Raw genomic sequence first — 20,714 nt, 5'->3', positions numbered from 1 at the left:
GGCACTGCATGAAGAGACAGGCACAAACATCCAAATAAAGAATTCTCACTAGCATGCCCACGTGTGAGCAACAAGCAGACCCCGTACACTGTCTACTTACTAATGGTTCCCTCTCCATTTTCTCACCCTACCCAGACTCCTCCCGCCTGTTGGCCCCAGCACAACATGCTACAGGTGTAGAAGCTAAGGACAGGAAAAGCCCAAGCTCTTCAGCACCCAATGAGTCAGAGCAGGCAGCCTGCACCGCCAGGCCCTCTCTACCCTTCCAGGCCTCTGGCTCTCCAGCTTTTGCTTCAGTTCGGATGTGTGACATGTTAACACGTAACTAGAGGAAGAACATTTCAGGAGGTCTGTCCTCCTGTCCTCTGCAGGATCGAGCCATGTGGGTGTCGTCTGAGGGCCCTCCCCATGCAACCTCTCTAGGTTCCATTTCCCAGAGGTACCTCCTCCCTCTTGAGATCTATCTCCACAGGGACCAGGGATGTCCCCATTCTCCCTTATAGTTTCCTTGCCTCCTACCCCTCTCTTCTGGTATCTAATTCTTCTCAATTATTCCTATTTTGAGTGTGCCATCTGTTTCCTGCTGGGACCCTGACTGATAACCAGGAGGCAGTCCCATAAACAGACAATTACGGTATAATGTAGAACAATAAAAGACAACATTGTTCTCAGCAACATAAGAATGCTGACGTCTGATTGCTAGAGGTGTGTGTACTGGTACCAGGACTTACTATCTCTGTTAACCTCTTTAAGCTTCATTTTGTGCCTTTGAGAAACAAGGTTATGGGAGTTCCTACATAATAGTCCAAAGAGTGACGAGAAAATGCACACAGGGTATCTGGCACCAAGATGGGGCCTGAATCAATGCTAGCAAACACCCAGCAGGAAACCCTCATTAACTATACAGTTTCCTCAGAGAGGGTGCCCTACACATGTCTGCCAAGTCAATGGAATGTCAGGGAAATTAGCCACATGGGACACAAAGAAAGAAATAACCGCAGAGGGGGCACCAGAACCCAGGACTGCGCAGAGCAGATGATGCTAAGCTGCCTTTAGTAGAAAGTAGCTGGCTCTTGACCAGCTCACACTGTATGGTATTAACTATGTATACATATGCACAGCAGGGACAAGTACACAGGGGACTGACATGCACATCAGATACGGGGTAGTACACACAGGTTGAGCATGAGGACAGCACAGGACCAAGGAGGAGGGATGAGAAGAGGCCAGAGGTTAGGCAGGGGCACTGAGAGAGGCCTTGAATATTGCTGCAAAGGAGCATGTCTCTATTCTAAAAGGCAGGGCAGCATTTAAGTTGGCAGCGGGCACAAACAAGTTCGATGCTGAGATGGTTCAGCCGGGCTCTCTGGCCAGGGTACAGCATGAATACAATGATCATGTCCTGCACATTCCCTGATGAGCAGATGTATACCAGCAGCTCTGCATATCAAGATCTGTCACCTTCCTGCTTCCTTCCATCTTCCCACACCCATGCCAACATACGTAAGGGCATGATCCAGAAAACTCACCAGGCATCGAACTTTCCATGAGTTCTCATCCCTCATCATTAATAACTGATATGCTATAATAAGGGATATATATCTGGCTTCTATCCCACATTCCTGTCTAAGATCTCTCAAAACCCGTCAGATCCTGAGTGACGAGTGACTTTCATGTATTGAAAAAGTGAGTCATCGGAGAGCCAAATTCTTTCGCAGGGGTCTCCCAGAGCTCTGAGGAGAAAGGAGGCTGAGGAGAGGCACTATTCACCAGCAGCCAATGGTTCAGTCCATCTTGCCTGTACCAGTCACCTTTTCACTGATGTGACCAAAATTTCTCCTGACAGACACAACCTAAGGCTGGAAAAAGTTTACTTGTGCTTACGGATTCAGAGAATTCAATCCATGGTCACATGGCTCTCTGTGCTCAGACAGAACATATGGCAGAGGACTCAGGTTTGGTTCCCAGCACCCACAAAGTAGTCCATAACCATCTGTAACTCTAGTTCCAGGAGATCCAATGACTTCTGATTTCTGCATGAAGCAGGCAACACACCGTAGTTCACGGACATACATACAGATGAAACACTTGTCTTGGTTAAGGTTTCTATTTCTGTGATGAAACAGGACCAAAACTTGGGGAGGAAAGGGTCTGTCATATAGGTTTCTATTGCTGTGAAGAGACACCATGACCACACAACTCTTATTAAGAAAACATTTAACTGAGGCGGTGGCTTTAGACCATTGTCATCATGGCAGGGAACATGGCAGCTTGTGAGATTGCAATGGGCATGCTCCGCTGGAATGTTCAGCAGACATGGTGCTGGCTACATCTTGATCAGAAGGCAACAGGAAGGGGACAGACACTGGGCAATATCTTGAGCCTAGGAAACCTGAAAGCCCGCCCCCAGAGTGCCACATTTCCTCCAACAAGGCCATACCTACTCCAACAAAGAAACACCTCCTAATAGTGCCACTCCCTATAAGCTTATGGGGGCCAATTACTTGCAAATTATCACATTTATTTGGCTTACATTCCACGATGCAGTCCATCACTGAAGGAAGACAAACAGGAACCACAGCAGGGATGGAATCTGGAGGCAGGAGTTGATACAAAGGCCATGGAGGAGCATTGCCTATTGGCTTGCTCAGACTGTGTTCCTGCAGGCCTATCAGTGCATAGAGGATACTTCCATGAAGGGCTGGGCCCTTCCACACCAATCACCAATTTAGAAAATGCCCTACAGGTTTGCCTACAGCTGGCTTTTACAGAGACCTTTTCTCAATTGAGGCTCTCTTTTCTGGCGACTCTAGCTTGTGTGAAGTTGATATAAAACCATCCAGCACAACACTCAGATACATAAAGGAAAATAAACAAATCATCAAAACACTCACACATACCTGGGGGGAAGGGAATTAGAATGAATGGCAGTGTACCTGTTGGCTTTAAAAAATTGGAGAACTATGGGGACTAGAGAGATGGCTCAGTGGTTAAGAGCATTGCCTGCTCTTCCAAAGGTCCTGAGTTCAATTCCCGGCAACCACATGGTGGCTCACAACCATCTGTAATGAGGTCTGGTGCCCTCTTCTGGCCTGCAGGCATACACACTGACAGAATATTGTATGCATAATAAATAAATATTTAAAAAAAATGGAGAACTAGCCAGGCAGGATTAAAGGCATTAGGGAGGCAGGGGTGGGTGGATCTCTGAGTCTGAACCCAGCCTGGTCTACAGAATGAGTTCCAGAACAGCCAGGGTAACACAAAGAAACCCTGTCTTGAAAAAACAAAGCAAAAAAAGAAAGGAAGGAAGGAAAGAAAGAAAGAAAGAAGAAAAAGAAAAAAGAAAATTCGAGAACTATCTGTTATTAAAAAATATAATTAATTTAAAACCCACAAAAATACCTTCATATATTGGGGGTTAGGCATGGTTAGTTTTAGAAAAAAATTAAGGTTTGGTACCCTTACAAACTCTATTGTATGTAGGAAACAGTGCCTGCCCAATTGCTGCTGAGAGACATTCCCTGAGCCCCATGACCCAGCTAATCCAAGAGGACTATGCTCTCCCGAGTGGCTCTGCCCCACTGACTCAACTTCTGACTCAACCATCCTCCTGGGTGTGTGCACAAGAAAGACGACACACCCCAAAGTTGGTGCACTCATTGTCCCTGCTCTTTGTCCTTGGGCTTAGAGGTCCAGAGACCAAAGAAGACTAACCGAGTGCACATATTTGGGAGTTGATCCCAGGGAGGTAACAGGGACGTAAGACAAAGAGAGGAAGGAAGCCAGTCTTGGATGTATTAAAGAGCAAGGTGCACAGATGGCAACCAGAGATCGCCCCACTGAAGGTTTTGGAGATGCCCTGAAGCACACCTCAGGGAAGGGCCTGGACAAGGAGGCTGAGCACTTACTCATTGTAGTTCCTCTGGGCTAAGGACTACTCCTGGGCAGTCACCTCCAGGTACCCTGACCTGCACCATGTGCAGTCTGAGGTCACCAAGATCTCTCGGGGAGAGCTGCGGTGGACGCCTTGAATACAAGGAACAATGTGGGCCTAGGTGGTCCAAGTTAAGCACCTAGTACCCAAGGACTCTACCTACCAGATAAAGGAGGAGTATAGGCCAGTCAAGAGGTCGATGTAACCAAGCAAGTAAAAAAAAAAAAAAAGAAAAAAGAAAAAAAGAGCTCAGGGGACCCCCAGGATACTGCAGTGATAGCAGTCAGACTATGTCAGGCATGTAGTTCAAATCACAGAAGCCAGAGGAGGAAAGTCAAAAGAAACAGATGGGATTACTATTACTATTAATAGATTACTATTAGAAATTAACACTAGGTCCTCTAACCACAAGGACCAAAAAAGACATCCGCGTGTCATCAGTGGAACACGCCTGCATCTGCTTTGTCGTGTCAACTCTTGGAAACCGATCAGCTTTATACTCACATCTCAGGCTGGGACAGGCCACACTTCAAGTTCTTAATGGGCACCTTGTGGCATCCGGCGATGGTGTTGAAGCATCACAGAAGAAGACTCAAAAGCAGTGAACTAAAGCACTCAGAACAAAACCTAAGCCTCACATATGGTCAACCTCTGACCTCACTTTCCAAGCCTTTGACTTTTGTGACATCACAGCCCTGGATTTTGCCACTTCTGGATCACACACACCTTGGGCATCTGCCCATGCCACCCCAGGATAGCGGGCACCCAGATCTCTACAAACTGACCCCTTCAGGTCTGTCTCCACATGGTCCCTCCTTCCCGCCTACGCTCCTTCCGCTTCAGATCTTTTCCCTCCCTCTCTGCCCTGGCTTATTTTCTTAACTTACATACCATCAAAAATTATCTTGTTCTTCCATGTTATTTATTGATTTCCCTGTCTTTCTTGCTGGGCGCCGAATCCCCAGCTTCTGCGGCAATGCCTGGCAAAATAGCAGGTGCTTTATAAATATTTGCTGAACAAACGAATAAACAAGCAACGGCTCTGGAGAGCGCGGCGAAGAGGATGGACCAGACCAACTCTGACAGAAGCACTGTGACAGATTCTCATTGGTATTCCATCGCATGGTGCTGCGGCCCCATGGAGGCTTGCTCAAAAAAACGGAAAAGCGGTGACAACAAGGAAATGGGGCCGGAGGGGAGAGGAAGTGGCTACCTTAGCCAGAGAGAACCTCAGAGAGAAGAAGCCAAGTCTGGGAGGATATATGAGTGTGTACTAGGCAGGAGAAGGAAACGCACATGCAAAGGTACAGAGCCAGGGAGGAGCATGGTCAGCCCACGTCACCGGCTTCCTCTACCTACTAACCACTCCCCACAAAGCACTTGGAAGGTTCTTTATTGGTTCTTCTATATAGAAATGGAAATGGCATTGCCCATTCAGTCTGGTCCATCATCCATTTCTTTCCCAACCTGGTGGGCAGATTGCTCACTTCTCAGATCTCTCCTCTCATGGGCTCCGCGAGCTGAGAGCAGATGCTCGGAGCCAGTGAAGCTTGAAACGCATCTCTATCCCACACCTTCTACGGGGGGGGGGGGGTGACACTCTTGTCAGCACACTGGAAATCAGGAGGCTGGGAGCACCAACCCATCATCAGGAGCCAACATGGGGAACTGGTCTGCCTAAGAATGGAGCCAGCAGAACAGAGGGCAGAGCACAAAGAATCTACTATGTGCCAGGCACAGCGGATGTGGTTGATATTCAGCCATATGTGGGATTTATTATTAACCCCAGGCAAATCCATCAGAGCTTACAGGATAGTAGCTTGTTCTAGGTCACACAGCTCAGAGGGGGCTGGAGAATCTTCCTGATAGGCATGTAGGTACCACAGCCAAAGGAGGAACCAGTATCCAATGACTCAAGTGGTATTCCTGCATCCAGGAGAATCTGAAGCCAGCATCTACCTGAGAGGCATCAGTGGCTACAGAACAGCACCATCACCCATCCTTGCGAAGTAAAAGGATTCTCCCCAAAGCCCCTCGGAAGTTGGGTACCACCGGCAAAATCTCAGCTCTCCTGGCTACTCTCCAGACGTATCTACTTCTCCTGCACACAGTTCGGAGAGGTATGTCACATACCCTTTGTGACATGACCATGAATTCTCCCATTTGAACCCTGAGACAGGGAAGCTAGAGTCCTCTGGAGTTAAACCATGCTATTGACGTGACAAGCCAACACCTTATCCTTTGTTTACAGTCACAAGAAATTACAGCAGTTCAGGGGTGACAGCTTCCAACCAGACAGACATGGAGGTAAGATGGAATGACCTCAGGCCACCAGCAGGGAAGGGCTTCTCTGATGAGGATAAACACTAAGGCTCTCCCACTCTGCAGACCTGCTCTTAGCAAGCAGCAAAGATAATTGTACAGATACAGTATCAAAGTTATCAGTGTTGCCATGGAATTTATGGCCTGTTATAGACAAGCGTTTGTCATGCATTATAATTCCTGTCTTCCAACTACTACTCAAAGAACCGTGGTTCTTAACAGAGGGAAACGGGCAGGACACAGGAAGTTGGGTGTGAGTTACAGAGAGGGTGGTGCCTCTTACTGTCTGGGGGAAACCTGGGCAAGTCATGCCTCTCTGAGTGACTCCCCATGGCCTAAGCATCCATTCATTAAATGCATTGACCAAGTGGCACTGGCTCTGAACCTACTCATAGCACTAAGCAAGACAGATGATTTCCCCCACCCTTCCAAGGGTCATAATGAAGTGGGGCAGAGACACTAGGTGAACGGTGAGAGCAAGACGGACCACGTATGCACGTACACTTGGGGAGTTTACACGGGGCTTGACAGAGCCATGCAAAGCAAGGAGCACAGCCTCTGAGTGTTCCTGCTAATGGTCTGCATCTAAGAAGTCCCGGGAATGGGAAGAATAGACTTTAATAAATCAGCAGACCTCTGTTCTAGCTAAAGCATAGATAACAAAGAGGCTAGTGGTGGGGATATAAAGAGGCACAGGCATGAAGGACAATGGAACAGTTTACTGCTCCCTGGGACACGGAAGGACCTCCTTAGTGCTCAGTGCCTGCCCTGCGTCCACAGGACTCCTGCCCCTTAGAGCTGCACCTTGTCAATCAGACTCTTGTCCATTCTTACCAACAGGGCGCCAGACAGGAAAGGGCAGAGACCTTCACCCACATTTTAGAGGAGACCAATGGTAAACAATAGGTCCAAATTCTGTCTCCGATCCTGTGCAATTAGCGGAACGAGACAGCTCCAGTAGGAGTGGGTAGCAGCCATAGCCTCAGAGCCCACGCATGTGTACACTGGAACAGTTCTAGTGGGGAACGGGGCTGTCCTCTGCTGATGGGCGTGTGTGTCTGAGGTTATCCGAAGAGCCAAGCAGGTCAGAGACTCCTGAACACATGCTGATTAAACTCTACCACCTGTGCTCCTGCCCGCCCGACTAGCACCCAGGACTTGCTCTTCTCATATGTTCCCAGTCCCCATAGGGGAAGTCATCCCTCCCCTATTGTTCCTATGCGGCTGACCTTCAACCTCTCTCCCCCAGTTCTGAGAATGGTCAGGTGACACAGGCCTCTCCTATTAGAATCTTCCATCATCTGGTCCATAGTGATCGAAACAAGGCTGGGCATGTGACCCAAACTAGGGAAACCAATTAAGAGAGTTTGGAAGAGCTCCTAGAAAGCAAAGCTCTCTGTCTTCCGGGATGGCTAGCCTGGTAGCTGGAAGGCAGGGACTTCTGAAATCAAGACATCACGGTTTTGTGGTCTCGGGGAGACTGTGGTAACCTGTATGGACTGTGTTCTCACAGGCAGAAGTAGGTTACAGGGGGTGGGCACATAAAGGTTATGCCTACCGCCAATTTCCAGTCTCCTCCTCGGCTCTGCTGCCTGGTCCACCGTGATGTGAACAGCCTCCATTACATGCTGCATCTACTGTCCCTGCCCGGATAGACCTAAATTCCTGAAGCCGTAAACCAGTCTGCTTCTACCGGGTGTCATGGGCACAGGGACACCAATGTAACCACTACGATGATGAAGCGGAAGAGACTTGGCAGTGAAGCAGAGAGAGAAGAGAGGACAAACTTTGGACTCGAATGGCCGCTGGGACGAGCTTTCACCCTTAACTGTCGCATGAACAACGAAATCCCTTCATTGCGTCAACGGACCTGAGATGGTACGACAGTTAATCAGCTGGATTTGGTATCAGCTAGCAGACAAACCTCTGGCCATGTCTGTGAGACATCCAGAGAGACTTAACTGAGGAAAACCAACCCTGGATGAGAGATACCACCTAGTAGGCTGAGGTCTCAGACTGAACGAAAAGGAGAAAGCGAGAGGAGCATTAGAATCAATGCCCTCCGCTTGCTGACAGTTGTCACCACGTCACCAGCTGCCTCAGATTCTTGCTACCACGCCTTGTACACCACAAACCAAAAGAAACCCTTCTGTCCTTATATCGCTCTTGTCAGATTTTGCCACAGTTAAGAGAAAAGCAAATATTACAGCCAGGTTTCTGTCCCCCAGAAGTAAAACTGCTGACACACACAGGCAACACAGTCCCTCACAACTGAGTTTGTCACTCTGTACACCTCAACTGGGTCACTCCATCCTAAGAATGGGGTGGGATACGTGGAAATTCAGACAGCAGTCTTGGCGACATACTTGAAAACACCACGCGTGCCTAGAGTCTGGCAGACCCAACTCATCACTGCATTGAAGAACACTCCATTCCCGCTGCCTGGAAGGTTCGAACTCAGCTCAAAGCCAGCTCACCTCAGCCATGAGCAGCAGTTCCAGAGCCTAACAGTTAATTATCATGCTGCCAATGAAAAGAAGAAGCAGTGAGCTGTGGCCCAGCTCACCGCAGCCAGAGTCGTGTCAATGGCCTGTCTGCAGTTCCTTTGTAAACCTTAAAACCTTCCTGTTCAAAAGTTCTGTGCCTTCACCAAAACACACACTCTCCATTTCGGCTTGGCAAGCACCTTTTGATTCTGGAGGTGATGTCACTGTTTGCATTACCAATTGGCAGGAAAACCCATATTCTTGTTTATCAACACCAAAGACCCCTTTCAGAAGGACACAGTATAATCTGTTTGTTTTTATAAACAACAACAATAATAAAAAAAATCCCTATTCAAATCTGTACAGTGATTGATCGACTTTAATATGGAATGGTCGTCTAAGACCTCTATTTCCTTTTGAAGTTTTCTTAGTAAAAGTTTTCATACTTTGGAAAACCTGCAAGGACAACTGTGAAAACAGAGACCAAGGTCCATTAAAAAAAAGCCCAAGTTCCATCTAGTTGTCAATCACTTGGATAATACATATGAGTATTGTCTCACCCGTGATGGGGTCTACAAAGAACAGGCTTGCATCTGGCACTTTATGCTCACGCTCAGCTGTGCAGGGGTGGAGTCTAGTCTAGCAAGTACTATAAGCAGCCACCATGGATGGTCAGACATATCCAGAGAAAATGCAGATTGCTAGGGGGGGAGAGCCTCAAGGAGGGAGCTGGGGAGATGGACCAGCTGGTAAACTTACTGTGCAAGCCTGAGGACATGAGTTCAAATCCCCGGCACTCATATAAAAAGCTGGGTGCCCATCTACGGGTGCTGAGGTGGCAGAGACAAGAGGCTCTCTAGACTTCACTGGCCAGCGAGGCTGACTAAACTGGTGAGCTCGAGGTTCAGTGAGAGACCCTGTCTCAGAAAAGAAGGTAGAAAGCGGTCGAAGAAGACACTAGACACTGTCCTCTGGCCTCCACATGTACATGTGCAAACATATATGTGAACACACACACATATAAGAGAAAAGTAAAGGAAACAGGGAACAGCCACAGAAAAGACCATAGGTCACAGAGCAGGTAAAGAGCTATCTGAGGACTTTCACTTTGCCTGAGATGTGGGCATCCGAATGCCGGGAGCACACTGTCAAGAGGTACAGAGAAACGGGCCTGGTGGGCAGAGAAAATGACATGAAACAGAACCCAGAGACAGTACACCATTTGTGAGAAACACAGAGGAGGCCAGGGGTCATGATTAGAAGCAGGGTAGGGGTCAGGGTCCAGGCAGTAGGGGCAGAGAGAGTCTCTAGTCAATGGACAAGGGGGTCTGTAGCCATGGACATAGCATGCGGCACAGCACAGTTCAACGACATGTGGAAACAGGAAGAGCCAGCCATAGTAGACACGAGATCGGAGCATTCCTTACCTGAAATGCCCGGGGCTAGATCTGCTTGAGTTGTCGAATTTTCTTGATTTTTGTTATTTGCATATACATAAGGATGTATCTTGGGGACAGACTCAAGTCTAAACACGAAATTCATTTATGTCTCATCAATACTTCATAAACACGGCCAGAAGGTAATTTCAAATATTCTTAATACCTGCATAAAACGAGGTCCCAAGGTGCGGAATTTTCCACTCGTGGCATCATGTTCGAGGCCCAAGGAGTTTCTGATTTTGAAGTATTTTAGATTTCAGATGTTTGGAGCGGAATGCTCAACCTACATCGAGTCTCAGGGGCCTGCCGAGAGTTGTTAATAGGGCACTTGGGCAATCGAGTCTAGAACTTGGAGATAGAATGTGGAAGTCACCACGCTACGGACAACTTCAAAAGCACGCCAGGATTGGTTGGAACATGGTGCACTGAGAAAGAAGCTACAGTGACCAAAGGACATCCAGGTGGGTGTGGGCTGTGGAAACTCAAACACAACAGATTTCAGAGTGAAGGAGGAACAGCAGCTGGGTGGGTCAAGCGTTTCTTGGAAGCTGAGCTGACTTGAGGATGAATTCCAAAGCCCAGGCATTCCGAGTCAGGTGAGCCACAGGAGGCATGAGGCTCGCCTTCAAAGGGCTTTGCTAAGGTCTGGGATAGAAAGAAATGCAGCCTCCAGGGCCAACAGTCCGCAACTGAGTTCTACTTATGCCACCCACCAGCACAGTGTTCTTAAGCAGTCTTCCCGACCTCCAAGGACTACAACCTGCCCAGATAACGACTCTGTCTTCTCACAAGGTTGCTGTCTGGTTGAAAGTTAATCAGCAGCAAGTGCTTAGAACAGAGAGAGCGAAGTTGGCTCACGTTAAGTACACAGGGTTATCTCCGACTGGGTTTTTGTTATTCCAAGGCATGCCAAGTAACAAGTACAAACTTCACATAAATTGTCTTAGGCGAGGGACAGTGCTACATCCAATTTACAGATGAGGAAAAGTGCCTAGGACCAGAGTAAGGTCTCAGGTGGACCCAGCGTTCACAGCCAGGTCAGACACTGTATGCTCTTAATTAATACTATGAAACCCCAGTTTTTGATGCCAGGATGTCTGGCTAAGGTCCTGTGGAAGGAAACTGGCTGACTAGTTCATTAATTGTGCTCCACCTTGCCTTCCCACAGGTAATCATTGCTTTTATATTAGTGCTGGTGTGTCTGACAGGGATGGGTATGTAGTGTGTCATAAGGTCTTTTTGCTGTTGTGTAAACATCAAATTCACACAAACCTAGATGGTATGGGTCAGTAACCACTGGACTTGGCCTTTGGGAGGAGTCAAGAGGCACAGTAAGCATGAAATGAGTAAGCCCTGCTGCAGTGAGAACACTCAAGGCTCCTGGGTGGCAGAATGTTTTTCTTGTTAATAGTAGTATACTCTAAAATAACAATGAGGGGTATAATAAATACATAGACACATAGTGCAATCTTCATTATCACTGTCTAGTATGATGATGCGTATCATGTGCTCTTTTACATAATAGGCTATGCAGCGGGACTGCTTGCAACATCACCACCCACGCATGCACAGTGCAATGATAGCATGTGACAATAGTAAGTGTCCTGTTCTTACAGGACCACCGTTCCGTATCTGACGTACGGCTGCTCAGAACATTGCTAGGCAATATATGACTATGGCTAGTGGAGAAGCAAATTTTATTTTGCATTTCACAAGAAGATATAGATGTTGAGGAACATGATACGAGGGGGCACTTCTCAGATGCAGTTGTATCAGAAGCACAGGTCGTGGTTAAATGCAGACTCCTGGCTCCATTCCAAACTGAAGGAACCAGAATTGCTAGAGAGAGAGAGAAGGCACAGGGAAGCTTAGTGACCAGTTTCCTAGGTGTGAGAAGAGGTAGATGATGTCTGTCTCCTGTAGATTCCAACACAGCAGCCATTTAAATTAAACTCATTTGAATTTAAATGTGAGTTCATTAAAATTAAACCGACGTTAAAAATGCAGTTTCTCCATCCACTCTTAAGGACTCACGGCTAGCAGATGCGACAGGCAAACACGTCTATTGTCACAGGAAACGCTGGGAAGTCCCTTCCAGCCTAAGCATTCTGGGACTCTGAAGTCAGTAAAAATTAAGGACACAAAACATTTGCTGCTATCTTTTTCTGTCTGCATTCAAGGCATAAGCATTTATAAATTATTAGCCCACTAGGATACATTATCAGCCCTATTATATTGGCTTGAAATGACCCATTTGCATATTTATTTCCCCCAACACTCCCTGAATGTCTTGAAGGCAGGAAGCATACAATTACTTAGGTCTGTTATTCTCTATGCCTAGGGCTTAAATAAAAGCCCAGAATTGCTTAATTGGCCTAGACAACATAAGAGAAATGTGAAGCTGCCCATGCTTTGTTCTGACTGAAAGTCTTCACACCTATGAGAACGGCTACTACGGTGAAAGCAGAAAATTACAAGTAACGGCAAAGAAGACCAGGAACCCTGGCCTGTGCTGGTGAAAATATAATTGGTGTAGTTGCTATGGAAAGCAGTATAGGGGTTCCTTAAGACAATTAACATAGAATTACCATACAGCCCAGCAATTCCACTTCAGTGTATACACCCAAAAGAATTACAGAGACTTCAACAGATATTTATACACGCAGGTTCACAGCAAAATTACTTATAATGGGTGCAAGCAAATCACTGTCCGTGCGTGAATGAATGGTGGATAAAGAAAGGTAGCAATGTCACACACACACACACACACACACACACACACACACACACACATTGAATGTTATTCAGCCTGAAAAGGGAATTCTGACCATGCTGCAATACTAATGAGCCTTGAAAACACTGTTTTAAGTGAAATTGGTCACAAAAGAGCAAATACTGTATAATTCTGTTTATATAAGCTACCCTGAATGCCCAGATTTACGGACAGAAAGCAGACTGAGAGTTGCCACATGCTGGGGGCAGAGGAATGTGGAGCGAGTATCTGATGGAAACGGAGTTGCCAAGGTTGGAAGACTTTGCCTGTCTCCTCACTTTTGATTGCTTTGCCACCAAACCCAGGGCTTCCTAGCACGTGCCAAAAAAGTGCTTTCCCACTGAACCACACCCCAGTCTCAGAAGTTCAGTTTTGCAAACTACAAACATTCTGGAAACGGGGCGTGGTGATGGTTACACAACAGTGTGATTGTACTTATTACTATAGAACCATGCATTTAAAAACAAGTGATAATTTTGTTATGCATACTTTACTGCAATTTAAGTATTCTAGTAAGAATTTTTTTAAAAAGCATTCACTACTACCAACCAGAGGAAATATGTCAGTGTCACAGCTTTGAGATGTGAAAGAAAGAATTTTGGTTCCTCGCCTGTCCTGTCATACCTTAGGTAGTTCTGGGACAGGAATGCCAAGATGAAAAGTGGAAGTGTGGTAATAGCCCTAGTCTGTCATTTTCTCCACTCCTTTGCCTCTTGTAGTCTTCCCCAGTGGCACTCAACTTAGCTGATCACCAAGACCTCTTCTCCAGAAAGGTCTGACATGGTGGGGGGCTCTCAGCTTATATGTCTGAAGGTCAGGTCAAGGGTATCTGTGTTTTCCCAAGGCCGTGCAGGAGGATCCCAAGTTGGCCACCCCAATCCATAGGATTTCTAATCCGCTTCCTATGGTTACCTGACTCATCTTCCACCTGGTTCTTCAGGGCCACGCAACACTTGCTGAGTGACAAAAAGCAAGTCCCTTTAAATATGACGTTGAAGGATGGGAAGATGTGTTCACCTGTATAATTAATTCCAATCCTTTCCTGTGAATAGTGTGCCACGTTTTAGACCAGATGATCCGTGCTAACCATTTGCATTTAGTAAGCACCAACGGGGAATCCCACGGGAACTTCCCACATGGGAGCAGCCACCAGTTGAGTTTCTTAGCTAGAAATAGGAAGCACTTGAATTCAAGCAACCTAAGGCGCCACCCTCCAGACGCGTGCCCTTTACCTTCAAAGATAACACTGAAAAGAGGGTAAGGTGGTAAGCCAGACTCAGCATCTTAGGTAGCGTGATCTATGTTTGCAACGTGCTGCTATGCCCGTAAAAGATACTCAAATCTCAACTACGAGCACGCATGAATACAGCTATTCACTGGAAAACAGGATCTGTGAGCTGGTTGCCTTGACTTGACATTCACCTATAATCCTAACACCTGGGAGGTACAATTAGGATGTTCGGGAGTTCAAGGCCACACTCTCTGAGCCTACAGGGACTTGCCCTCCTTGCCTCACCCCCAGCATGCTGCAGCAAAGGGAAGGAGGGAAGGTGGGAGGGAGGGAGGGAGGGAGGGAGGGAGGGAGGGAGGGAAGGAGGGAGGGAAGGAGGGAGGGAAGGAAGGAAGGAGAGAGGGAAGGAGGGAAGGAGAGGCAGGATAATACTTTCCAGACTCTCAGTTTGGGGAGAACCTTCTAGCTTGAACCTTTGTAACTGAGGAACAGCCAGAGCTGGAAAGCGGCTGCAGGAATTTTAGGCGGCTTCAATGATATCAAAAGGCCTTTCACAATGGAGCTTAAAAACTGTTTTTCTATCATGCATTTCTTTTTCTTTCACACTCAGACCCCTAAGGCACCCTGACCCTTTTGGCTATGTTAGAAATGCAGAGTTGAGAGGTTAGCCTTGTGTGTTTGGCTTCTGGGACACGTTTCCTGTCCATGTGCAGCACACATTCCTGACCCCTGCCCTGTGGCCAAAAAGGGACATCAGCTGGATGCAGGGGAATTCAATTTGGGCTAACAGCTGGCAGCAAGATAATGACGGAGTCTGCCTTGACATTTGGAAAGCAGAGGATTTTCCCAGGGCTTGGCTTCGGAGGGCTGCAGGCTCAAGTTAGGTCATTTGTACACATGGAGAAAAACCCTGAAAACAATACCAGCTGGTTTCGGAACCCGGCATAGCTGCCACGGGCTGTTTCCCTGCCTTGCTGGTGTCACGCACGGTGTCAAAAAGAAGTGGCCCATTTCATTTCCTACCACAGTTGAGTGCGTGGCACCTGCCCTGCTGTGGATTCCGATCTCAGTTATTGGCTCACTCATCCGTGCTGCCTTGAGTAACAGTGTGGGAAGTCTCCACTCCTTTCTTTGTCCGCCACTGAATTCACAGCTTCCGTGTGGCCTGCTGCTTGGAGTGCCAGGCAGCTAGCTCGTAACTGTGACAGTGACAGCCAAGACAAGAAAAGCTGACCCCTTCTTAGTATTTGTTGGCAAAGGTGACAAACACTGCTTTATATGGCTGAATGTGGGCCGCACATAGCTGGATCACCCACTAACGTGGTAGGTTTCCCCATCAATCACTCAGCAGAGTGGTTAGACTGGCTTCCCGGGCCCATTCTGGGGCCCCAGGGCATTCCACACTGAACCTATTCTAACAGCCCTATGGTGTTCCCCTCGTCAAGACAGAGCTCCACAAGACAGCTGTACCATCTGCATGGACACTGTATTCCAGTCTCCAGCACCTCCCACCTAAGAAATGGGCAATGGATTATTGTCCCTTCAGTGAAAGAATGAAGGAACTGAGAGATAGAAAGACAGGTCTTTAGATTACAGTTCAGAACACAGGCTTTGCAATCAGCTGGGTGTGATTCATGTTCTACCACTTGCCAGCTACGGCGTGCATGCATGCGTGCGTGTGTGTGTCTGTGTGTGCGCGTATGCAGTATGCAGGTATTGGGAGTCTTTCTCAATCCCTCTCCACCGAATTTTTGAGGCAAGTTCCTCACTGAACCTTGAACTCACTGATTTAGGTAGACTGTCTGGCCAGCAAATCGGGGAATCGTTTGGTCTCTGCCTCCTGAGTACTATGCCACCATTCTTGGCTTTTTTTTTTTTTTCAAGGCTTCAAGGGCTTGAACTCAGGTCCTCACACTTACACAGCACACACTTTACCACCTAAAATATCTCCCTAGCCCTAAAGGACACTTTTGTTTTCTGAAGTATAAGATAAACACACAGAGCTGGGCGGTGGTGGCGCACGCCTGGTGGTGGCGCACGCCTTTAATCCCAGCCCTCGGAAGTCAGAGGCAGGTGGATCTCTGTGAGTTAGAAGACAGCCTGGTCGACCAGAGCTAGTTCCAGGACAGGCTCCAAAGCTACACAGAGAGACCTTGTCTCGAATAAACCAATAAATAAATAAATAAATAATAAAAATAAACAGACAGAACCCTCTATGTCTTAAGTGGCACATTTGGCACAGAGAAGCTAGCACCTACGTCAGGAAATAGATCAGTAGGACCTTAGGTGCCGGTCACATCTGCTCCCTTTTAGCTACTTTCAGACTCATCTTCATAATGGAGGGAAGTACAGCGTCAAAGGCAAGGAGCACAGTGCTGCCAGCCAGCGAGAACAGGGTACTAAAAGTAGCACCGCATCTGGAAGTAGGAGGCACGGTGGGAGGAGTCACAGCAAACCGGAAGCTTTGGACTTGCAGAGGCTGTGGGAATGGGAGCAGCAGAAGCGGTAGACAACAGCGGAACAGCGCAACAGCAGCAGCAGCCAGAAGCCAGAAGCGATAGCAGCGCTAACAGGGGAGAGGCAGAAGGCAGGCACCAGTGAGTGGATGAAGCAATGAAGTCGTAAGCCGTCATCAGGGTAAAAGTTGAGGCAATTACGGTGCACCGGGCACCGGGGCGAGAGCTTCGCCTTGGCTCATCCACTGCTCACAAGAACACTTAGCGCCGCTACAGAGACCGGCTTTTCACAGGTGAAAATCCCGAAGCTTGGAAAGGTTAGATTTTCAAGGTCACCTGACTAGTGTCCAGCAATTATAACTCCAGCAGGCTGGCTAAAAAGCTGATCTTCTCAGTAAGTAGTACCATGCCTAAAGAAGATGGTAAGCACATTCTCACTGAATAAAGACTTTATTTTAATCAAGTCTTTGTTGTTGTTGTTGCAACTAAGTATAGCCAGAGGATTAAAATTCAGCCAACAAGATATACGCTGAAGTACTACATACCTTGCCTCTCTTGCCTTTTTTTTTTTTTTTTTAACTTCTGGTAAATGTAATGGCCAGGAAAAAGAACAGCCAGCATGGGAGAATAAGAGAGCCTTGGGAACAGAAAGCCACACGGTAGAGAAACAAGAGAAATGGCCTGAGACCTTACAGACTACTGCAGCACCTCCCCATCTGTGTCTGAACTTTCAGAGAAGAGAATATATACACACTATCTGTATCTTTCCGTGTGTGTGTGTGTGTGTGTGTGTGTGTGTGTGTGTGTGTGTAGTGTGTATATGTACGTGAGTGTGCACATGTATGGGCAAGTTCCTGTGTGTGTGTGTGTGTGTGTGTGTGTGTGAGAGAGAGAGAGAGAGAGAGAGAGAGAGAGAGAGAGAGAGAGAGAGAGAGATTGATTTAATGTCAGGAATCCTCCAAGCCTTATTCATTAAGAGTGTTTCTCAGTTGAACCAAACTCACCAAGAGGTTAGTCTTGGTAATGAGCTTACTCTAAGTATACTGTCTCCATCTTCCAAGGCTGGAATTACCAGCAGGGTACCATAGGGGCCTGGCCCCACCTGGCTTCTAGGATCTGAATTCCAATCCCGAGGCTTGCACAGCAAGTGCTTTAACTGCGGAGTCAACTCCCAGCTCCTACTTTCTACATTTTTAAAGTCAACGGCCTGAGGTTTTGTGTCATTCATAGCAAAAACCTAATTCCAGTAATGCCATGAGTTCTAACAATCACAGTACAATGCACATGTCCTAAAAGGATACCTACAAAAATCAATGCCACTTTGTATGGTCCTCCTGACCTCAAAAACAAAACACAATAAAACATAACAGGATCTGAAAAATCCTGTAATAGACAACCTATGAAAGCAGACATCTACAGCCTTGTTTCCTTGGAAACAGTTTCCTGTCACCTCCTGTCTGGGTCACATCAAAAGCCTCAGTTTCGATTGCCCCTCTCATTTCTCCCACCCATCCATTCAATATTTGAGCATGCGTGCATGCTCATGGATGTGCCTGCAGAAGCCACAGCTTTATGCCCAGACATCTTTCTCAGTTATTTCTGCATATCATGTTTAAGACATGTTCTCTTAATGGATCTAGTTTATAGCTGCCTATACTGGCTGGCTGGGAAGCTTCAAAAGTTCACCCATCTCTACCCACCCCTGCCCCCAAGCACTGGAGTTACAAACGCACACAGCCTTGGCACTGCCCAGCTTTTGCACGGGTGCTGGAGACCTGAACTCGGGTCCTCCTACTTTCATAGCAAGCATTTCCCTGCGTCCAGCTCCCTAGCGCCCTGTTCAGAAAACGTTTGCTTATCCAACCATCCTTAAAATTTATTTTCGGCCTGATAAATGAAATAGTGACTGCATTCTGTGTACCTACCATATACAAACACTTGGCTGCAGGACTTCTAACCTGTGCCAAAAAATCCGAAACATAAATATTTATCACCCCTCCCCTTTCCTAGATAAGGAACAGAAGTAAGAGATAAGGTCAAAGGCTCAACAAAGAGCACACGACTCTGAAGCAGGGCCAGGAATCAGCCACTCCCTAGCACACTAGCGGGCAGGCACCGCACCACAAGGATTTCCAGGCAACATCAGCCCGCAGCAAATCAACCCGTGCCGGTCAGGTCAACCTTCGTGATTTTGCAGTGTTCTCGGGGCTCTTCCTGAGCAGTCAGGTTTCTAATTTACCCCTGAAGTTGAACTTCTCAGTCTCTCCCTTATCTGCTCCCAATTCTAGGACTCAGTAGTCTCAGCTGTAGAATGGGGGGAAACCTACTTTCAAGAAGGGATGACTTAACACTGGGCGGTGGTGGTGCACGCCTTTAATCCCTGCACTCGGGAGGCAGAGGCAGGCGGATCTCTGTGAGTTCGAGACCAGCCTGGTCTACAAGAGCTAGTTCCAGGACAGGCTCCAAAACCACTGAGAAACCCTGTCTCAAAAAACAAAACAAAACAAAACAAAAAAAAAGAAGGGATGACATAGAAGATGTGATGGATACATAGGGGCCCCAGAGCCGGAGAAAATGACTTCCAATCCAGCTAGGAGAAGAGTTATTTACCAATGCAGTCATTCCTACACAGCAGTTCGGATGGGTGGACAGGATGCAACTATCTCCAATGAACTTCCCCTGACTAAAGCAGCACACGCTGTAATTCCTGACCACTTCCTGATACATCCCTCTCCACCTCACCCTGCCCCACCCTGTGCATTTCCTTAGGATTAAATCCAACAGGTAATGGATGTGATAGAAAACCGTGCAAAAGGGTTGGGATGGAGTTCAGTTGGCAGAATGCTGGCCTAGCGTGTACACAGCCCTGGTCCCATCCCCTGCACCACATAAACCAGGTATGGCGATGCACACCTGTAATCCCAACACGGAGGAGTCAGAGACTGAAGACCAGAAGTTCAAGGTCATGCTCAGCTACTTGGTATAGTCAAAACCAGTCTGGGGCAGCATGAGATCTTGTCTCAACGAGGAAAGACAGTCAAGATGGTAAGAGTATTTGCCACTGAGTCTGAGACTCTAAGTTGGATCCCAAAAACCTACATGGCAGAAGAGAGAAAACCAACTCCCGAAACTTGTTCTCTGACTTCCACGTGTATGCTATAAAACACGCATGCGCAAATAAATGTGAAACAAAAGGAGGGGTTTCGGAGGTCCCTCACACTACAAACGCTGAAAGAGCAGGGGGCATGTTTGCAGGATGCTGTTTCTAACCCACCCTGCACATGTTGCTGCCGCTGAACCCCCAAAGCATCAACACGTTTCCCAGACATGGCGGGTCAGGGACCACTCACCGATTCCATAGCGAATCTCTGGAGGAAAAACTGGAGAGCCGGGAGGCTGAAGATCTCATGTCTCAGCCGTCACATCCGAAAACGACCTGAAGAGCGTGGGGAGAAAAGGTGACACTGTCAGCCAGGGGGCTGGGCAAGTACTCAACCAATAGAGGCTGGGCGCTCATTAACAGTGCTTCGGCTCCCTAGGGTGGCCAGTCGACATGTGAGGGTGGACAGCTAGCACGTGTCACTCCCCACAGTGGGGTTGACACCTCTGTCGGAGCAGCTCTGTGCAAGACTGTTCAGGTACCTTCTTGCCTTCTATTTCTGGCTCAGCCTTGGAGAGCAATTTACAAGTCATTAACTTCTCTAGGCCCAGGCTTCTTAAACATGAACTAACGATATGTGGCAGGTATGATGGACAGACAGACAGACAGACAGACACGTGCAGCTGTGTGCTTACTGGAAAGCTGAGGAACCTGTCTCAGAAAGAAAGCAGAGGGAGATGAACCTACATATTTCAGGACAGCCCTCTGTGAACCTGGAAAAGGATTCTAATTAATGCATGAATATCAAAGCTTAATTATTTGCTGAGTGCAATGAATGCAAGAAGTCTGGAATGGAAGGCACTGCATGAGGAAGCAGCTTCAATATTTGTTAAGATAGAGAGTAAAGAAAGGTGGGATTAGAAACGACCATGAGCCACAGGGCCTGCTTGGTGCTTCTCAGGGAATTTCC

At 47.4% G+C, this 20,714-nt stretch overlaps 1 protein-coding gene across 9 annotated transcripts in view; it reads right to left on the bottom strand.

Moving 5' to 3' along the window:
• The window catches only part of Asap1 (ArfGAP with SH3 domain, ankyrin repeat and PH domain 1), a 283,124-nt gene that overhangs the window by 229,369 nt on the left and 33,041 nt on the right, over window positions 1-20,714 (bottom strand). For 5 of the 9 annotated variants that reach the window (XR_007592334.1, XM_050145405.1, XM_050145409.1 and 2 more), the window contains exon 2: window positions 19,995-20,080. Coding sequence is in view for 7 of the 9 variants with exons in the window: in XM_050145405.1 (XP_050001362.1) it covers window positions 19,995-20,053 (59 nt within the window). In the remaining 2 variants the exon portion in view is untranslated. Of the gene's footprint in view, window positions 1-10,172; window positions 10,191-10,347; window positions 10,541-19,994; window positions 20,081-20,714 lie in introns of those variants that run through there. The other 4 variants (XM_050145410.1, XM_050145406.1, XM_050145411.1 and 1 more) reach the window with 4 other exon arrangements.

The sequence above is a fragment of the Alexandromys fortis genome, unplaced genomic scaffold, assembly GCF_014885135.2.
Source record: "Alexandromys fortis isolate MF-2015 unplaced genomic scaffold, M_Fortis_MF-2015_v1.1 scaffold_2_1_26212458, whole genome shotgun sequence".
Taxonomy (NCBI): Eukaryota; Metazoa; Chordata; class Mammalia; order Rodentia; family Cricetidae; genus Alexandromys; species Alexandromys fortis.
Note: the sequence above shows the minus strand (reverse complement) of the source record. Positions and strands in the feature narration are given on the sequence as shown.